The sequence below is a fragment of the Hipposideros armiger genome, unplaced genomic scaffold (assembly GCF_001890085.2).
Source record: "Hipposideros armiger isolate ML-2016 unplaced genomic scaffold, ASM189008v1 scaffold_33, whole genome shotgun sequence".
NCBI classification, from domain to species: domain Eukaryota; kingdom Metazoa; phylum Chordata; class Mammalia; order Chiroptera; family Hipposideridae; genus Hipposideros; species Hipposideros armiger.
The window spans coordinates 2,516,107-2,536,885 of record NW_017731383.1 but is presented as its reverse complement, the minus strand read 5'-3'; the positions used below and the strand labels follow the sequence as shown (position 1 = coordinate 2,536,885).

Sequence of the window (20,779 nt, the reverse complement as noted above, 5' to 3'; positions counted from 1 at the left end):
TGTGGACCTGTTTGGATTCAGCTTGTTTGGAACTCTCTGCTAGTATGTTTATTTCCTTCACCAAGGTAGGGAGGTTCATCAGTCATTATTTCTTCAAATACATTCTCGATCCCTTGCTTCTTCTCTTCTCCTTCTGGTATTCCCATGATGCGAATGTTGTTGTGCTTGATGTTGTCCCACAGGTCTCTTAAACTATTTTCATTGTTTTTTATTCTTTTTTCTTTTTGTTGTTCCAGCTGGGTGATTTCTGCTATTTTGTCTTCCAAATCACTGATCTGATCCTTTGCTTCATCTAATCTACTGGTGATTCCTTCGAGTGTGTTCTTCATTTCAGTTATTGTATTCTTTAGTTCTAATTGGTTGTTTTTTATGACTTCTGTGTCTTTCTTTATGTCCTTCCTAAGTTCCTGAAACATTCTTATTATCAGTGTTCTAAACTCTGTCTGTGAAAGGTTGGATACCTCTGTTTCATGTAGTTCCTTTTCTTGAGGTTTCTTCTGATCTTTTACTTGGGACATGTTTCTTTGTTTCTTCATTCTGGCTGTCACTGATTGCTTCAATGTATTAGATCACCTAGAAAGAAAAAAAAAGGAAAAAAAAAGAAAGAAAAGGAAAAAAGAGAAAAAGAGGAAGAAAGAAAGGAAAAAGGAAAAAAAAGGGGGGGGGGAAGGCTCTCTGCCCGCTGTAATCTGCACTGCAGACCACTTGCTCAGCAATAGAGAGACTCTGGGAGACTCAACACCAGCTGTTGGCGGGAGGGGCTCAGTGCGTCATGCGCCGACCTCCCTCTAGACTTGAAGTAAGATTCCCACAATTAGTTGCTGTGTGCTCTGGAACCATGCTCACCACCAAAAATCCTCACAGGTTGTTGTGGGCTGTCTGCTGCTGCAAAAAACCCTCTTTGGCCTGTGGAGGTAGGGGCCAGGGACCAGGGACTCAGGGTGCCCCTGGCAACACAGCTCTAGGTGGGTGGAGCAGGCCCCCAAGGCACCATAGGATGTGGTCAGTGGCTCCCACCAAGTCAGAGCAGCATGCACTTCTGCATTGGCAGCCAGCCCACACAAACTCGCCTGGAAAGCCCCAGCCGAATCACGCAGGCGCACAGCTGGCCCTCCACTCCCAGGAAAACTCCCAGTCTCAGCCTGTCCCAATCAGCTGCTCGAAGATCAGGCCGAGCAGCCCGACAGCTGATCGCCACCCAGGCAACTCTGCACGTGCAGTGCGGAAATGAAAGTCTTTTTTTCACTGTACCACACTTCTCTACACAAGAAAAGATAGATATTTCATTAATTTATTTCAAATTCCTGTGAACCCAAAACTCTAAATGTTAGAAAAAATTCTGGGTTGGTTATCCAGTATAATCATTATTAATAATAATGAAACCAACATACATCATTACAAATTTTGACAAATATTGAACATAAGAGTAAAATTTTCTTGGAAATGCATCTCTTAATGAGGTAAATGGGACTGTTATTTTTAAAATTAGTTCATGTATTTATGGATGACAATTACTTCTACCTAAAATGAGAAAGTGTTCAGCATGAATTTTATTTCTAGTTTTTGTTTTTATAAATATGTACACTGAGAAAACTTATTTCCATAAATAAACAGATGGGGACGGAAGGAGTTTTATCACAAGTGTCACTCAATTCTCTGAATTGTTTGATTGAAATGTCAAAATCACACACTAAGTTACCATCCAGCATATTTTTAACGATCTGTTGACTGGCACCTTGATTAGGCCCTCCTTCAATTTTGTTGAAAGCTAAGAATTGACCTGACTTGCAAGAGGTTTTCTTACCCAGTTGTTAAAGTCACACACTTTCTCAGCACTGACCCCAATATTTGAAATTATCCTTTGTCTGGCAAGTGGGGGGCTTGACAGCCCAGAGCCGTGTGCCAAAAAAGACTCGGATTGGGTGGGAAGGACGCTTTTTCCCTGTAAGGTGGGAGAAAAGCAGCTGTGGGGGGAGGTGAGGACGGGGGCTCTGCTCCTGCACAGCAGATGGTGTCTCAGGCAGGTCAGCAGGAAGAGTACAGTGCAGGTCTGAGATGTGGTCACTGCTTCCCACACAGGCACCCACCATGGAAGGTTCTGGAGGGACTGACCCCTGGTCCCGACTAAGCGCTCAACTGGGGGTGTCAACGTGACAGGCTGCCCAACGGGGGGTGTCAACGCAACAGGCTGTCCCACTGGGGGTGTGGTCCGGCGCGACCAACTCATCAGATGTTTAAAACTGAAAAAGTTTCTTTCTACTTTTAAGTACTGACTCCTGTATAGTTAAGGTGCTGCATGGCTAACTGGGGTTTCTGATCTAGAGAAACACGGTATCTGAGGAAGAAACTACAACAGGGACAAGGAAGATTGAACTGTGACCCCCTAAAATTCATACATTGAAGCGCTAATCCCCGTATGACGGTATTAGGAGATCAGACCTTTAAGGCAGTAATTAAGGTAAAATGATGTCATAAGGGTGGGGCCCTCATCTGATGGGACCGGTGGTGTCCTTATAAGAGGAGGAAACTATACCAGATAACTGCCCCTGCCCCCACTTTTATGCACAGAGGAAAGGCTGGGTGAGGCCACAGTGAGAAGGTGGCCGTCTGCAAGCCAGAAAGAGAGGTCTCACTGGAAAGCAACCCTGCTGGCACCTTGATCTTGGACTTCCAGCCTCCAGAAATGTGAGAAAATAAACATCTGTTGTTTAAGCTGCCCCATCCATGGTAATTTGTTATGGCAGCCGGAGCTAACACAGTGGGTTTAACTTATATATCTAAATTACTTCATTTAGAACTATAAGTTATATACATAACTTATACACATGTTATGAGGAAATCAAGTTTTATAAATGACGTATTGAATGGCTGAGAGGTGAAGAGCTCACATTCACAGTCCACCATTTGCAAAGCACTCGTGTTTCCATTACAGTTTGACATACTGGGCTTGCAGACCACGGCGCTGGTGCGATTCACATGGCTGAGGCATTTCTGCCCATAGACGGGCCCTGCTCATGAGAACAATGAGGGAAGCCTATGGCCTAAAGGATGTAATTCTAGGGCTAGAATTAGTTCTATTTCTGACATAATCCATCTCTTGAGAATTTCCCATATTTTCTCTACTTAAGTCTACAGCAATAGTCATATAAATAAGAACTATTATAAACTCTTTCCCCCAAAATGTTTCTTCAACATACAATCTTGCAAATCTTTACTTTACCAACCCAGGTGAAGGGCTAGAAACTCAGGATGTGTGGGACAATCGTGTTCCCTAATTCAGGACATCCCATCCCATGTTAAAGTGCTTCTTTGTCTTTTTCTTCCACCAGCAGAAGCTCTGATAGCAGTGACCAGTCTGCCTCAGTCACTATTATATCCTTAATGCCCAGCATAGTGCTGGTACTTCCTATATACTCAGTAAGTACATGTTAAGTGAATGAAGGGATGGATTTATAGATGGATAGATGGGCAGATGAACGATAAATACATATTCTGGAAGGATCAGGGATTTAAGCTAAATGTCCAGGGATAGGTAAAAGCTAGAAACACAGCAAGGAGGTAAGATGACTTTCTAGGGAATTTAGGAGAAGACCCTGCTTTGGGTCAGGAAGCATAAGGAGATATGCTAATTTAATTTCCAAATGAAAATATCCAGCGACACAGTGGATCCCTCTCAGGACATGATGTTTCTAGCACAAGTTCAGACGGGACAAACTTTATCCACTGTAACCAGAAGCAGATAATCAATTATCTGGGTAAGTGAGATTAAGGTCAAGAGGGAAGCCGGAGACTGATGGGCTAATGAAGTCATAAAATGGATAACAAGTTAGTCAGCAATTGAGAAGATGCATGGGGACAAGCCTCCCACTTTAGAGGAGCGTATTAAATCAGACAAAGTTAAAAATTAGAAGACAATCAGAATTTTAGCATCATACCAGATTTAAAATCATTTCGTCCAACTTTCCACTCAACTAAGGTTCAATGCTCAGACTGGCATTCAACTCTGGAGATAATATTTGATCAAAGGTGATACTAAGTCACAAGAATGAATGAGATCGCCAAGGAGGAATAAAGCGGCAGAAAAACAAAACATTGTAGCAAAGACTAAACAATGTAGAATCCTCCCATTTCAGGGGGAGGAGGACCAAGAGGAGCTGGAGACACCAAAGAAAAGGAGCTACAGGAAGAGCAGGAGTGAAGTCACTGAGAGGCCAACGCTGGAGAGGGAGTCAAGGAATGGGGCCAGACAGACGGTGCACTGATGGAAGAAACAACGCAATGCATTTCACTCATTAACTGAACAAGCATGTACTGAGTTCCTGTTATTTTTCATGCACTCTTTTGGCTGCCTGGGGAAACAAGACGCAGAAGTCCCGCCCTCCTGGAACCCCCATTCCCGTGGGAGACAAAGACAAGCCCCTGGTGGAGTGAGGGTGTCAGTGCAGTTGTGCTGGGGCCACTAAACCAAGGGGCAGACGACAGCGCTCCAGCCGTCCTTGGTTACATAGCGCGCTGCTCCACCCAAAGTGCCTTTTCCTCATCATCTCTCCATAAATGAAAGGAAAGATTAAAGAGTTCTGCTAACAATGCTTTTCCGACCTCAGAAGCAGAATTAATTGCTCCCTTGCCGGTGCTTCCACAATTTCCACCTAACTGCACTTCATTTGGCATTCCGCACACTGCTCACTTGTCATTTGCTCATGGGTCTGCCTCTCCTTAGCGAAGCGGGAGCTCAGGAAAGGCAAGGGCCGCGTGTCTCATTCATTTACTTTCCTCAGCATCAAGCACTGTGCCTGCTTAATACGAGACGCTCAGTATTTTCTGAATGAAATACCAGAAATGAAATCTAAATTTCTAAAAGGGGGACTCATACACTTTGGAACAAAAACGAGACAGACTAAAAGCCAAAGGTGATCACACCCCAGCACCTCCAGTGGGTCCTGTGCAGACAGACAGACGTACAGGATGTACACACGAGCTGACTCCAGAACAGCGGTGAAAGGATGATACGCTAGCTGAGTACTCTTCCAGGCTGGGTTGATGTTCAAAATACTTAATGACCAACGTGTCAAGATGGCAGGGGCACCAATATCTGAACAGAAGCCCGTTGGGCACAATGGCTTAATCTCAGCGCTTCGGGTACACGTGACGAGGCGGGTATGACCCAGCTAATCTGAACGCCAGTGCAGGGTTCAGCAAGTAGAAGCGCAGCCTTGATTTTTATCGAGAACGTGCATACTCTCCTGGTTCTTTTTAATGTGATAACTAAAATGAGCAAAGAAAAGACAGGCTTAAAATATCGCCTACTCACTTTATATTTCTTTATGACGGTAACATTTTTGCATAATTTTTTCTGAGGCCATCTTCTCAATTCAGGAGAAGTTTTCTTGAGCACGCTAAAGAAATGTGAAACCACTTAAACTTTCTGAGATGAACTAATAACCAAAGGTCAGCTCCTGCATATGGTTTGTAACGTTAGTCATTCTGACTAATCAGGATACTTCCCTAGGTCTTAAGAAACGGAAAGGGAGAAGTCTGAATTCTGGAACACAGTGGTGCTGGAAACCTCCCAAATGAGAGCCAACCTCTGTGTAATTCCGCCCTGTCTGAATTCATATAGCCACAGAGTGACATCCTGACGGGGAGATACATTAGCGTGTGCAGCAATCTTTCAAGGAAAGTGAAGGGAGCAGCATTGACTGTGTGGGCATTTCATCCAGATGGGGTGTAGCTCCACAGGATGCATTATTAGTAAAACAAACAACCCCCGCCCCGCCTCGGCCATGGGGCCAGCTGAACGGGCGGCCGCTACTGGACGTATTTCTTCCCCAGTTCCAATTCCTACTCCTAAGTGCAAACTTGGGACCAAAATGGGAAAACAGTAATTCTTTCAGGAGTTTCACTAGTGTTTTTGCACTTCTGGCTTTTTGTTTGCTTCTTGCTTCCTAGGAAAATCACGCGCTAAGCCTTTGTACTTCCTAGATGGTCATTCAGGCCTATAATCAAGGTGAACCAGAAAATTCCCAGCTCAAGTTTTTATAATTCTATCAAACCCTGTAAAATCATAACCTATGGAATCCACCTTAAATAACTACACTTGCCAGATAGTTCCAAGCAAATAGCAAGTCACAGTGACTATGGGCAGTCACATTTCTTACGCTCTCCAATGACCCGCTTTGCCTAATACAGAGCTGCACGATGCTCTGAGGGTAGGTTTTGTCCATGGAGGATATTCCTGAAGGTCATCAAAGGTGAGAGGGTACAGGCCAAATAATTTCCTAAAATAACAAAGAACAGAGGCAGAGACACTGCTGAGAACTCACTAATTAGGACATACAGGAAGAGTCTCCAGCTTAAGATACATTTCTGCCCTTACTATTTCTGATATAAGTTCCATTTTGTTTACACCTCAGATACAGAGCATTCTTGGAAAAGCAGGGAGCCCCTCACTCTGACTTGGTAATGGTGGCCTTCTACTTTAACTGACAGTTTACCTGATTTTCTTCAGGCTGCATTTAATATTCTCAAGCACATTGTAAAGATCTACAGTTTTAATTACCGGCTGTAATTGCCTTCTGTAAAAGCCCAAAGAACATCATTTTTAGTGATCAGTAATAAAGCATTATGACTAAGTAATAAAGGTAGAAGTGAGCTGCTATCAAAAGGGGACCAAATGTTAGGCGCTTACACAGAAGCAGCAATCAGATTAAGAACTTGCAACATGATTTGAAAAATCGAAAACAATTTATAATATAAATAATCTACAATCTAGATCTAAATCTAAAAAATCTAAAAAACCTCAAATTTCTAAAGAGAAACTAAACAGGTGTTTCATATTTAGCAGTATCTGAATATGGAACCCATTCGTTTCCCTTTTCCCCTTCCCCTCAAGAAAAGGGAAAAAGAATGCTGGGAAGGTGGGTGTGGAATTATTTAGCCTAGAAAGACACTAAAAGCTGAACACCAGAGAACTAACCCTGATCCTCATGTGTATTCAGTGACTGAGTAAATAGTTTCTCTAAACTATATTTACAACTAACTCCTCCTCCTGTGGCCCCATCTCAGCCAATAACAGCTACTTTGTTTAGGGTTTCCACAGACAAGATGTGTGATGGATGGATGTAGAGTTCATCAAATGACTGCAAGGAAAACCCAGTTTTCCATGCCCCCTCTCGTGCCCTCTACAAATTTCCTATCTGTTCGTATCAATTATAGTGACAGGGGAAGCAGACAAAGTGCTTCACTGAATGGAACACCCAGGGTGATGGGAGCTGGGGGATGGTGCGCCATGAGTGAGTTATAATGTTGAGTCATTGCAGCGTAAGTTCTGAATGTTACCTTTATATATTACGAGCCTCCAATGAAATGATCTTAAATTCTAGGTCAACTGAATTCAGGATGTGGCTGTTAACCAAGGTCAAGAAATTGGATCCCAGAGTCAAGGGTAAGAGTCACTAGGGTGACTTGTAGTTAGAGTCCTCGAATTGCCACAGTTAAATTAAATATCTGAATATAATATTTAAATTGGTATGTTTCACAAGGGAGCAGGAGGAGAGGTGGTTTGGAGAAATTCAAGTTAAGCTTTGTGGAGTTTAGAAAAATCTGATTAGGCAAATCACTACCAAATGCTAATTTGTGCCCTTAAATAATCATACGAAGAACAGGAAATGAATACTCTGGCTTGAGAGCAGGAAATGAATACTATGACTCATTTACTGCGTCCAAGCGGTCAGCTCTGCTTGCTGAATGAACGCCCAGTGTCCCCCTGCTCCCTGGGTGTGGCTCACTCACTGTGCAAAATGTGACTGAACAGGTCAACAGCGACACCTGGACGTAGGGAGCTTAACTGTGTGTGTCAGTCTCGTAAACCCACCAGGACAGACAACGTCTTACTTTATAGTGCACATGGTGTCTAATGTATTACTGATAGTAACAGTTCCACTTAGTTATTATAGATTATCATTAATTGCTATGCTGCTCCGTTAGTAAAACTGACTCAGTCTCATCTCCATGATGCCCATAAGCAAACCTGTGTTCAGGTGAGTGGGTCTAACCCAAGCATACCTCAGTTGGTTGCAAAAGGGTGCCAGCCTCCGAAATGCATTGACATGAACAGGCCAACTGTTTATCGGGAGTGGTTCTGGCATCGAAACACAAGCTCTCACTTTTTCAACAAAGCCAAGCTGTGTGGTCTGAGTGGAAGAGCGCTCAGAGAAGCTCCAGTCTCAGGGAGGGTGGATTGGGGGGCGGCCACCTCCCCGAAGGCTGGCCTTCTCCTTGGGCTGCCTTCGCTTGGACTCACGCTCACACCAAGCACATGCCCTGCCTCCAGGAGAGATTCGGTTCCTTTTACGGGAAAAGCCAGGGGGCCTGGGGGTCAAATAAACCTTGACTTGAAGCCCAAGTCCCCACCTACTATCCCTGTGGTTTCGGTCAGTAACTAACGTCTCAGGGCCTCATGCCCTTGGCTTTGAGATGGGCTTCATCACTCACTCAGGGGCTGCTGTGGAATCTAAGAAGGAAAAGGCTTGTGAGCACCGAGCGGGAGCACGAGGAACGCCGCTGTTCTACTTCTCTAGGCCCATGGAGAATCACTTAACAGTCTACTTAGTATAAACTACCATCGAATCTGACACAGCTTGGAACACGTTTTGCCCCTCCATCGCCTAAATGAAGTTTATAAAACTATGTACCTTTTCCATGGTTTAAGTTGATATCCAAAGTTTTTCAACATAGATTTGTAGGACCACAAAGAGTATAATTTCTGGTGTATTTTAACATTTTAATGTTCTAATGTATTTTAATACAACTACGCTGCACTCTTTTATAAGTATCCAAAGGGATCTACATATTTCATACAGCAGTCTAAGGGACACATCATTACCCATTTTAAAAGCTCTAATTTTTAATAGAAGCTTTACCAACGTCCTGCATTTTTTTCCTGAACTTATATTTCCATTCTACTCTTCCCACAGTTTTACTCCTAATTTATTATATTTAGTGATTTAAAGTATTTTATTGCTCACCCTATTATAGCTGCTGAAAAAGTATGGCTATAAGTTTAAAATTTCCCAACAGTCATAAGGCTCTTGGGTATAAATAATTTTTAACTCAATCAAAACAAATAAATATAACAAATTTTGATGAATATTACATATAAAATAAAAAACCATTGGAAACGCATCTCTCTGTGAGCTGGATCATGAAGTTTACCGTGATTCTAATACTACTTTTCCTTTTTATAGATATAACTGCTGTGAAATTTTGTTCATATAAAAACATAGACAAATGAGAATGGAAGGAATTTTTTTATAGAAATAAATCGCTCTCAATTCTTTCCACTCCTCTGAGTCCACCAAAGTCACATGGTGACTTATTAGAACAGACTCTTTGTTTCAACAACAAACCAGCCCGGAAGTCTCAGTGTTTGGTGCACAAAGGTTTATTTCGCACTGATGGAAAGCCTGTTATGCCGTGGGGGTCTCTCCACGTGCTAACTCAGGGAGCTGGGCAGCTTCCCTGTTGGGGTTCCACCATCTCCACATGTGACCTGGCCGAAGTTGGCCCTAAGGGGACGGGAGACCACAAAGGTGACACGCTGCCTGGTAGCGACACACTTCGTTTCACTCATGTTTCACTGATTAGTTAGTCACATGGGCCCCCAACTGCAAAAGGGCTGAAGGTATGTTCCTGTTCTGAGGGCCAGTGGGTTTGCGCTCACCATCGGCAACCATCAAACATCATCTGTAATAAACTCAGCTGACAATGCGTTTGGGGCCTGCCTCATTTTGTAGACAGCAAGGAAAGCACCTAATTTATAAAATGATTTATTTCCCAGTTATTTGAGTACCTCACCTTTTCACTTCTCACCTGGAGATTTAGCATCATCCTATTATTCGGCACCTGGACATTTACACCCTCAGGCGATATCTGCATTAAAGTTTCCAGTGAGTGGGACAGGTGCCCAGTAAGACAGGGACAGTGGTGTGCAGAGCCCCTGATACCCGGGCACTCTCAGGAGCATGTGACTTCAGAATGAGCACCTGAAAGCACCTGGAGATAGATCCCCAAGACTTAGGGATGACGGCTCACCCCCTTGGACACCTGTGCACCCTGAGAGGTACTCGGCTCAATGTGACAATCACTGGGAGACTGGGTACATTGGGCTCTACCAAATTTGATCAAAAGTTGAGGGCAAATTACAATTCATGGTTTGACCCAGTTCCCTAAGATTTACCAAGGATGAAATTAGGTTGAAATAAGCCACAAAGGAGAAAAGAAAGCTTGGGATGAGAAGAGATGGGAATATGGTGGAGAGGACATGGATGGGTAACAGGAATAACCCCGTTTTGTCTTGTGGGGGTGACAGAGAATTACGGCCTCATTTATCTGTAATCACTTTGGTCTTTTTTTGTTTCTTTTTTTAGCTGAAGTCTGGTTGAGAATCACCAGCTGTACTCTTATCCTAAACCTCATTCACCAGTCTACATATGCATACAGTTGAAGTCAGAAACAAAATACTAAAACTGGCATTTCATTTACGTCTTTGGTGCTGTTACACAGATTGGGCCTATCAGTGTGGTGGCCCCATGTCATATACCGTGTGCAAACTGTCCCAAAGGCTCCCTCAAACTCTCATTTCCAAAGAAGTGGATGGGGTGCCTTCATCCATCTGTCTGCTTCCAGAACTTTCCAAAGGGTCATGGATTCATCTTTGCCCGACAGGTGGACTCATGTATCTGTGCATTTAGTTTTCAGTAAACAAATGCTCACGGAGTAGACAGGTGGATGCAAAACATTCCTGGGAGAAACCGCAGACTTGCGTGCTCCTCAGGCACGCGCAGAGGAAGGACAAATGGCAGTCCTGACACTGTCGTTGGCACGCGCGGGCCACGTTACCAGGATAAACAATTCTCTGTCAACAGATGCCACAGGAATTTGGCCCAAAACTAAACATTATTAGGAAGACCAAGGAAAATACGGATTTCCATTTATGAAACGTATGTCATGCCCTGAGACATGAACTAAAGATGGGACAAAACTCATGATCAGTGGGATTCCTAAGAAAATACTGTTTATTACACCTTTGTCTCTCTTGTGTGATAGCGATATGCTGGTAACTTAGTAATAACTAAGGATGCACATGTCGGGGCTGGATGCTCAAGGCTTGGTCACCCCTGGGGGCCTGTAAAACACTTCTGAGGCCACAGCCTGTGCTTTGCTTTGTCCATCACCAGCCCCAGGAGCCGGGCGAGAGCTTGGCTGTGTGTCTGCACACAGCCCACCAGCAGCCCCAGTCAGGCTAATGGAGTAAATTCATCGGACTGGTTATGCTTCCCACAGTCCTGGCAGTAAACTCCCACACAACCTGTGAGAGTGTAGCTGGTTCTAAACGGGTCATTGTGATACAGACGCTGCCGCCAGCCTGGCTTGTAGCAATATTTTAAACCTTTCCAATTGCTTTGGGAATCCGACCCCATCTGGGAATATCTGACATGCTGATGCCTGGCCGTCTCCCTTTAATGCTGAAGGCACAAAGAAAATAAGCTAGAATTGTATCTGGGCACACAAAAGCCATGTTTTATGGGGCAGTCCTCGAGGATGACTGTTCCTAGACATCACTCTCAGGAACCCACTTTCAGCCAGTAAACATATATGAGGTCTGCAGTCAAATTAGCATCACAGAGGACAAAAGAATAGTGAGTGGCCTGGAATTAAAAGCAAGGGCTTGCCAGCCTGCTGAGGGACAGTTAAAATGGTGTCCTACCTGTGAATGTTGTTCACAGAGGAGACATTGAAATGAAAGAGGTGAAAAAACCCGTTAGGAGAGAGGTAGTCGTTTCCTTTATAATCTCAGCCTCGTCCGCAGACAATCTCATTACCCCGGACACTGAGTACTGGGCACTGCTGATGAGTGTGTGGCATGTGAGGCGTCACTGAAACAACGACCGGTCCACCCCTGTACGGAATTCTTCTCATCTGCTAACTTCTATCCTCCTCCTTTGCCTAAAGAAGAAACTCTGTGCACATATCAATTCAGCCCCGAAGATCCGATTCACAGAAGTTAACTCAATGTAAAATCTTCAAAGCGAAAACCAAAAACAGATTTGATGGATTTATAAAACTTGTCTGGGTTTGCCCTCAGAACGGAAATGTCTGCTCTCAGATGAGTTCGGCCCACTTTTCTTTTTGTGGTGCGCACCTGAGCTGCGGGAGCCGGCTATGAAAAATGCATGCAGGATGCTCCAACAGTCCCACCTAAGTCCTTAACATCTGCCGGCTTCACGTCACATTACAACTTCAAAGAGAATCCGCCCCTGGGATGGCAGCAAGCTTCCGGAGGAGTAGGAGAATGGATAGTTCAAAAGTCCTCTGCTTCCTGACAGGACGTGTCTCTGCAGAGCACGCGGTAATTTATCTCCTTAACGATGCAAAGGGGGGAATGTTAAGGGGCAATAATGCCATCCACTAAACATGCCCAGAACAGCGGGCGGTGCCATGATGGGACAGCATTTCACTTCTAATTATCACGCTTTTGAAGAAAAATTATTTTTATCTAAATCCTCTGTATCCTTTGCTTCCCATAAGCTTCAAGTGTTGCCAAAATAGTAACTGAACGGTGGTAAGGTTTTGAGCTCTCAAGTACACAGCTGTTTGGGAAAACGTATCATTTCCTCCTGTTAGCTGCGTGACAGTGTATCACTCATCCAGATGTTGGGAGGCCAGGCTGGCCCCTGGGTGTGGCGCCACTCCTGCCCTAGCCTGTCCCTGCAGAGGGAACAGGGCCACATGGCACTCTCCAACTGTAAAGTAATTATAGGACAATCCACCAGGAATTTAATTTCCAGTAACTTACAAACCTGATCGGACTCGCTGCCTAAAGGCTCCCTACTTTAATCTCCCGACGCTGAGGACAAATTTATCTTTGTTAAATGATAATTGGCTGTAATATCTTTTGATTCTTCAGAAACGCTGGCTGGCAAGTTTTTAAAAATTTTCATCAATCTTGTTTGGTGGTTTTTTTTGTTTTGTTTTTGTTTTTTGTTTTTTTCCACAAATCCTACATCAGAAAAAAAGATGTTGAAGGCTGCAGAGCACACTGTGTCTTACTACCAGCAGGAACAGGTCTTGAGAATATCTAACCCATAATAACTCTGAAGGCGAGGCACTCTTCAGGGCCTCACAGATGCTGGCAGCTGGGGCCTGAACTGCTGCTCAGAGCACTCGCTGAAGTCCAGGAAAGAGCAAACCTCAAACACACAGTTCCGGGGGTTTCTGCAGATTTATCAAGACTTCTGATAGTTAGAGGTTTTCAAAATAGAACTTTTAGTGAGGAAATGCATAATTGGGTACCATTTAACTTTTAGCTAAATCCAATATGTCAACAGGAAGGTTCTCCTAAGAATTAAAATAAGGCTGTTTCCTCAGCCTCCTTACTTCTCACGTTTTACCGATCCGGATAAAAAGCAAAGACTATATAAGGGAACAAAATGCAGGTTTTCTCCTAAGATTTAAAATAAGTCCATCCATATCATCAACCTCCTTACATCCCACCTTCTACACATTTTACCTGGTGCCAATGAAAAGATAAAAATATACAAGGGAATGAAATGCGAGAGAGTTAATATTCATGAGCTGCTTCCAATGTATTTTTGGTTGGAGTAGAAACTGAAATTACCGACAAACTTTGTACACATCCCAGTTATCTAACGCCACAGCACTGCATCAGCATGGCAATGTGCACGCTCACCCTGTCAGTTTGATTCTCTATGGACCGTTAGCGAGTAGGCAGGGAGGGAATGCCTGCATGCAGACTATGTCAGAGCTTCGTGAGGCTAGCGTCGTGTTAACCAACATAATTGTACAATTTTACCCCTTCTAACAGACTAAGGTCAATTGCCTTGTTTCTGACTCAAAATTCTACCGTTTGACCTATTACTATCCTGTTATGTCTGTTAGAATTTAGTGCTGAATCAGACTTGCTAGACAGAATAAATGGCTCTAACTGTAAAACTTGGAAATCATTAAAGTAATCACAATGTATTTATAACACAATTTCCGTCCTTTATTATCTATTATCAGTATTGAAAAAATCTTGAGAAATAACACGCATTTCTATCATGATTCTCAATTCAGAGTTCCCTTTAAACAGCAGTACGTTAGGCACTGGATTTGGGGAGCCCCACGTTTAATTGATGGATGCAACTCTCCAAACCATGCAAAGGCCATGCGGGTGGCCCACTCAGCCCTCAGTCCAGAGAGCAGAGCTGAGTTCCAAGAATTAGGGAGCTGATGGCAGGCGGATGGCCTCCTGGGGCGCTGGCTAGGAATGTGGTGGGCCTGAGAACACACTCAGGGAAGTCCCAGTCGCCTGCCTCTGGGCTGTGCTACAAACATTCACTCAGTACATTCTCCTCGAAGCCATTATGCCCCTCAAGGACCATGAGAAGCAAACACCATGACCCTATTGCATGCATGAAACAACTTACCTGAAGGGGAAAGCCGTTCCTTCCAGGCGTTTTTTTAAAAAGGTGAAATCTATTACTATACAGACAAATCCATTTAACTCACTCTTATACGGCGTGATCAAAATACCTTGAAATTTACCACTGCCTTTTCCCGGCTGTATTTTCTCAATGGCATAATCACTGCATTTCATGCCATGAAGCGTCCTTTATGATGCAAACTTTTGGTGACACGCCCCTGATGTGTAGTTCTCGATTCTGATCACTTCCCCTTCTCCAGCAATGCCCTTTTGGTAGAATTTCTGGAACCTTCTTTCAAAGGCCAAACATTTAAATGAAATTTCCTCAAACTAAAATGTCCTTAAATAAACTGCACGTGCAGCTGGACTTGTGTGTATTCTCCATCTGATTCAGTTAAATCCAGGAGAAAGAGAAATGATCAGCTGCTTATGTTTAAGAAATAACTGTTCATTTTACCACAATTATATTAGTATATTATTTTCCCAAGGACTTTATTATTAAATTAAAAGAACATAACCTGTGCCTAATCTAGTCTCAAATAAGGTTCATAGACCCAGCTCCTGTAAGTCAAGTTTTTGTTGTTGTTGTTAAAAACAATACACATTAATGGTGTTCAAAGGCAAAAATGTTGTTTTAAATACCCAAAGTAAGACCTTCATTCAGGATTAGCAGTTATATCCACATTCTCTGCTTACCACTTCAAAGAAAGCAACCATTGACTTTCAATCAATATTAAAACATAACCACTCTACCAGAGATAGGGCTTATTGCCAAATGCCCCACGAGACAATGCTTATTAATTAAACCAAGGCTTCACGGATATCAGAACCATCGTTTGGGTTTCCAGAACTCACTTGCTATGCTCAGATAGGTGGGCGGGCTGGTCTTGTTCTCGCCATTCCTCTCGTTGACGGCCTGCACGTAGTAGGCCCCCGCGTCACTTGCTGTGGCCGCAAGGATCACCAGCTGATTCTCCAGCGTGATGGCTCTGTGGCAGACAAAGGACAGTGTCAAAGCCACTCCGAGAAACCTCTACTTGTAAGACAGATTCACTTATTAGGCCAACTGCAAAGGAATATCCAGAGGTTTTTTATGGTTAAAAAGGACCCGGAGGGACAGGAACGAATCCAAGGCCGACTTCAGGACCACGGCGGCTGAGCCCACTTGGGTCCCATGGATGTGCTTTTGTGGGAGGGTCTGAGTTCTCCCGGTGCCCCACACCTGCCCTAACCCTCAGCTGCGAGAGAACAGTATTTGGGACATATGCGTGCAGGGTTTATTAAAACTCAAAGGCTCCTCTGGGGATTCATAGCAAGCTGGATGAAGTTCCAGAACAGCTGGGCTTTGCCTCGGGTGCAGCTCTCTGATCATGCTTTGGGCACAAACCCTTCAAATGGAGGGCTGCACCCCCAAAACCTGGACCCAGGGAAAATGAATTTGTGGTGATTCTCTACCTCCCAGGAAGCCTCATTAGAGCCTCTGTGTATCTATTTCTAGGCCAGTGGGCAGAAGGCAAGCTGCCAGCGGGCACCGTCCTGCTGATTCCCTTCAGCTCAGTTCTCCCAGAATCCCTAACTCCAGGACAGAACACTCTTCACCTGTGCTCTCTCCCAACGTCCTAGGGGTGCAAACTGTTCAGCTGAGCATCACCGAATCCTTCTCAATGTCCCAATTCTACTGCGCAAAGGAATCTCTGAGGCACACTGCCCCTACCACCTTCTCTTTAGAAATGAGAAAACTGATGATCAGAGAGGTTGTTTGTTCAAGGCAACACAGCAAGGTAATAATAATACCAGAGCGGGGACTAGGTCTTCTCACATGTACACTGGTGCTCTGCCAGTCGTACCACACACAGACTCTCACCAGATTACGTATTGAAGAGGAGGAGGGGGAGGAGGGGAAGACACAACTGCCATACATCCAAGCAGCTTTTAATTAAAGTGGGCATCCTATTACCCTTTGTTCACGCTGTGACTCTGTATTCTTTTTTGCCAGGTAAAACAGTAGGGGATGTAGCATTTGTTGGAAAAAAAAAAACCCCAAAAAAACACACAAAAGTGAGTAAACTTTTCTTTGGCTGGAGAATTGGGCTCCGAGGCTAAGATACAGTGTGGACACCAGAATGTCATCTAGTGTGTGCTCTTGTTTCCAAGGCACCAGAAATGCCCTGGATGGAGCCCAGAGAGCGTTGCTACCTCCCACAGCTGCGTTCCTCTACAGGGAATGGTTTATTTGTTCACATTTTAATCCTAGATAGTTAGAGCTCTTGCAGGTTCAGACAAACTAAAGATCTCTATTCTAATAACATAAAAAACATAAAAACCTCCCATGATGAATTTTAGTATAATAATAATCTCTTTCTTCCTGCTACCTTTTGGAAAGCTTTTTCAAAAACCCTTGATTTTTGTCCATTGTGTAAAATTATTTTAAGAAGTTACTGCTTACCCAGGGTTTCTACAGGATCTATTACAGTTTGAGGTCTCCGTGACTAACTTATCTCATTTCTCACTTAAAAATTTTTTTCTATTAGGAAGTTTTCAATTTTTAGTCCCATAAAAATATTTTGAAAAAGTTTTACTATAATATTTATGACTCCTTTATAGATTCGTTTGGAGAACCATAGAAATTATTCCATTTTATTTTAGTATATGTTACACTGGCACCTAAAATTAAATGTGAATATTTATTACATGTGAAGCTACACATTTAATAGTACAATTTTAAGAACAATATAATTTTTTTCTTTAACATGATTTTTGCCATAGTGATTTCAAATATGCCTATTATTTCTCAGAGCTATTATCCAAAAATGTCCATTAATTCTCTATATTATTTATGAAGTGTCTCAAGGGTACAGAAAATAAAAAAAGTACATAGAGAATAAAAATTTTACATTTATTATAATTGATATCTTTAAGCTCATTTTTTCTTTTAGTTTTTAATTTCTGTGCCTGTTTAAATAAAAACTTGTGAAAAAAACTTAACTAATGTCAAAAAACGCACCACAAAAATGCCCAGACTCTGGAGAACATTGGATTAATGAGGAACAATTCCCCAGAAAACGTTATCCTTTTTTCCTATCTAACTCCCTCTGAATGCAGTATTTCTATAAAAGGAACTGATTTTTTGGATAATTAAAATATCTAAGAACATTCACCTTAATTTCAAATTCTGGTAATTGCTGTAATGCTTAAGCAGGGAAGACTTTGTAAAGACAGGGCCGTGGGTAGCAGGCGTCCCTTCTCTGAGTTGTCCTCCCTGGCTGAGCCTGATGTTGCTGTGGGGCCCACACCTTCCCCAGGGAGCTGTGGGTGAGACGGAGTCGGCCTGCCCAAGCTCCAGGTTTGGACAGCAATCTTTAGAGGCCAGTCAAGGGACCACAGCCATACTCAAGACAATGAGGAAGCGGCATGGGGCCCAAGGGAAGGACCAGGCTTGGAGGAGAGATCTTTTCACTTCTGCTGGGCGTCAGCCAGGAAATGTGCTGCCCCAGGGGCTGCCGGAGCCACCCTCCCCTGGAAACCCCAAGGGATGCGGAGGGTAAACAAAAGCTGGAGGAAGGACTGAGTTTTGAGAGTTGGAGCAAACAAGACCAGAGCCCAAGGCGACGAACGATGAACAAGCAGCTCAGGGATCCTTCCACAGGACCCGTATGTGTGTTAGTAAAACGTTCAGTGAGAATGGTGGGTTCCTGAGTTGGGTTGACTTCCAACATCTATTCTGAATCTGCACCACTGTAGAGAAGCAGTGTGGTTTGCAGAACTGCTAATCGTGCTAATCCAATCCCTCCCCTGGTGCTTCACAGAGAGGCCAGGCTGGAGCCTGTCTGCCCATGGCAAGTACCTGGTGACCGAGCTGGGGTGGCCACTCCTGCTGAGTCTCATCGGACCTGAGGGCAGGCCTTGCTCCCTGTGGCTGGACCAGGCTGTTATCCCTCCAGCAGATGTGCACAAGGAAGCAGGTCTCACACGTGCATGGTGGCAACTGCACGCCCATGAGGGCAGTGGCCTTAGCATGAAGCTGCTAATGTCAGTGGCAGGACAGAGAGAAGGGAAAGTGCCTGGGTCCTGGATCGTGACAACCTGATGGAGTCAGTGGACCATCCTGCATCCCTCCCCATCTCTGACCTTCCTGCTTCAGGAGATAATGTTCTTCAGCCATGTTTAAATGTGTTTAAGCTCAGGTTTCTGTTACCAGGCGTGAAATGCATCCTGATACAGATTCAAAACAGCATATGCAGTAGCATCCATTTGGGCAAAAATAATAAATATACGTATCCTCTGAGCATAGAAAAATTATCCTATATATGTTGCTATATATGTGTATAAATAAAATGTTATCAGTGGTTAGCTCTGAGTGGAAGGATTACAAGTTTTTCTTTTGATTTCTGTATTTTAAAATATTTTTCCAACTTTTCCACAATAAATAAATATTCCTTTTGTAATCAGAAGAACAATTTTCAAGAGGAATGCAAGGACATGCTAAGTAATTATGGTAGCAAAATTTAATACTTTGCCCAGAATATGAACTCCATGGCTTTATTATAATATAATTCTGAAGTACTAATTTAAAACTTTCACTGACTTTTCAGAAAAATTATAGTTCTAAGCCAGAGAGATTTTAACTTTATTAAAATAAATGTATGTATAGTTTAATGTAAAATTATTTCCTTAGTCTTTCCCATCTTAATTCTAATTTTCAAAATGAAATCTTATAATTCTATTTCCATGGGATGATAATAAAAAGATAAGAAAAAATAAATAAAAGAACTTAGTCCACTTGGGTCCAAGGTGCTGCAGCTCAGGAGACCAGCTGGGTCCACCAGGAGCCATCAGTGGTCACATGTTGCTGATGTAAGCACACGAAGAGACCTGGCAATTGTCCTCCTTACACAGGAATCTCTACTATTTCAGTAAAAGAGGACTAATTCAAAAGGGCGCTCTAAGTACTTTGGGTTTTTCACCTGATTCTCCCAATGCTTTCTTGAAGCAGCGAGCAAAGTAAGAATTCTGTTTCAGAAAAGACGAAATCTCAGAGGAGCTACCTGGGGTGGGGTCTTCAACCATCAGCACTGATAAAAGACACGGTGGGAGTTGGGGCCTAGACCAAGGGCGCACGCATTGGCTGTGCGGGCCCCGGGGTGGAGAGGTGGGGGCACCCAGCTGGCAGATCTGCTATGAGCTTCCTGCCATGCTTGTCAACCTGGAACAGACAAGGTGTTCCCTGTGCCACAGAGAACATTTGCCTTCAGAAAAGTGACATTGACATGTTAATTCTAGAAGTACCAGATTGGTGGTTGGTGAGAGCGGCCCAGTGTGCGCCGTGGAGTCACTGAAGACCAGCAGGGAAAAGCAATGGTGTATGTTTGCCCAGATCGCCACAGGGACAGAGCTAAATAGCTGTATTCGCTACTCGGTCAACTATTTGAGTTCCCAGGCCTGACTCGGAGTGGAGGGGACACAAACCAGAACGAGGCGCACACTGCCCATGTCCCATGGAGCTTCGATTTGGTGTGTTTATAAATTATAAGAAGTGATATATGATAACGTTCCTGTAAGAGTGGTTACGGGCCCAAAGCCTCCCTGGGGTCACAGGGGGTACCCAAAACACTTCCCTGATGTGCTTCAAACCCTGCAGTGCAACCTGTCCTTGACTTTCAGGAAAAGATAAATTTCTTTGGTTATCAGTGAGTATTTTGATCTTTGACATTTTTAACACAAACCAGATGGTAATATACACATTGATTTATACATTATGATGAAAATTCAGTAAAGGGTTTAGTAAAATAAGAACTTTGCCCATAAAATATAAAAGTACAGTCTGGGTCTGTGGTTTTACTATTACAAATGTTAAAGCAGCATTTGATCAGCTTCAAGCACATTAAAAAAAAAATCAGTGCAGAAAAATGCAGAGCATTAGGTTTTAAGCCCTTAAAAAATAAAAATCATTTAAAATAGTCTCCATTTTAATTAAACAACTTTTTAATGGGTTGGTTCTCAGCCTTAGTGTTTTTAGTGTAATCTGGATCGCAAGTCTAACAGTTTAATAGCAAGTTCAAGGCAGACAACTTCAAAATTGATGAACTCCCCTTACTTGTATAATTACAAGAACTGAAATTGCTTCCAAGGAGTTTTGGCAGTAATGAGTCCCTGGATACTCAATAAGTGTTAAGGCACCGAGGATATGTTTACTTAGTCAAGAAGGAAACACTTGTGCTGACCATTTGTTCCAGGGACCAGAAGAACGTTTCAAAGCAAGTGAACAAGAATTTGGGAAACCTATTTCTCAGAAGT

General features: G+C 43.3%; 1 protein-coding gene across 1 annotated transcript in view; it reads right to left on the bottom strand.

Moving 5' to 3' along the window:
* Positions 1–20,779, bottom strand: part of SDK1 (sidekick cell adhesion molecule 1) — a 688,889-nt gene that overhangs the window by 278,477 nt on the left and 389,633 nt on the right. The window contains exon 4 of the mRNA XM_019637402.1: positions 15,341–15,474. Within this exon, the coding sequence (XP_019492947.1) occupies positions 15,341–15,474 (134 nt within the window). The remainder of the gene's footprint in view (positions 1–15,340; positions 15,475–20,779) is intronic.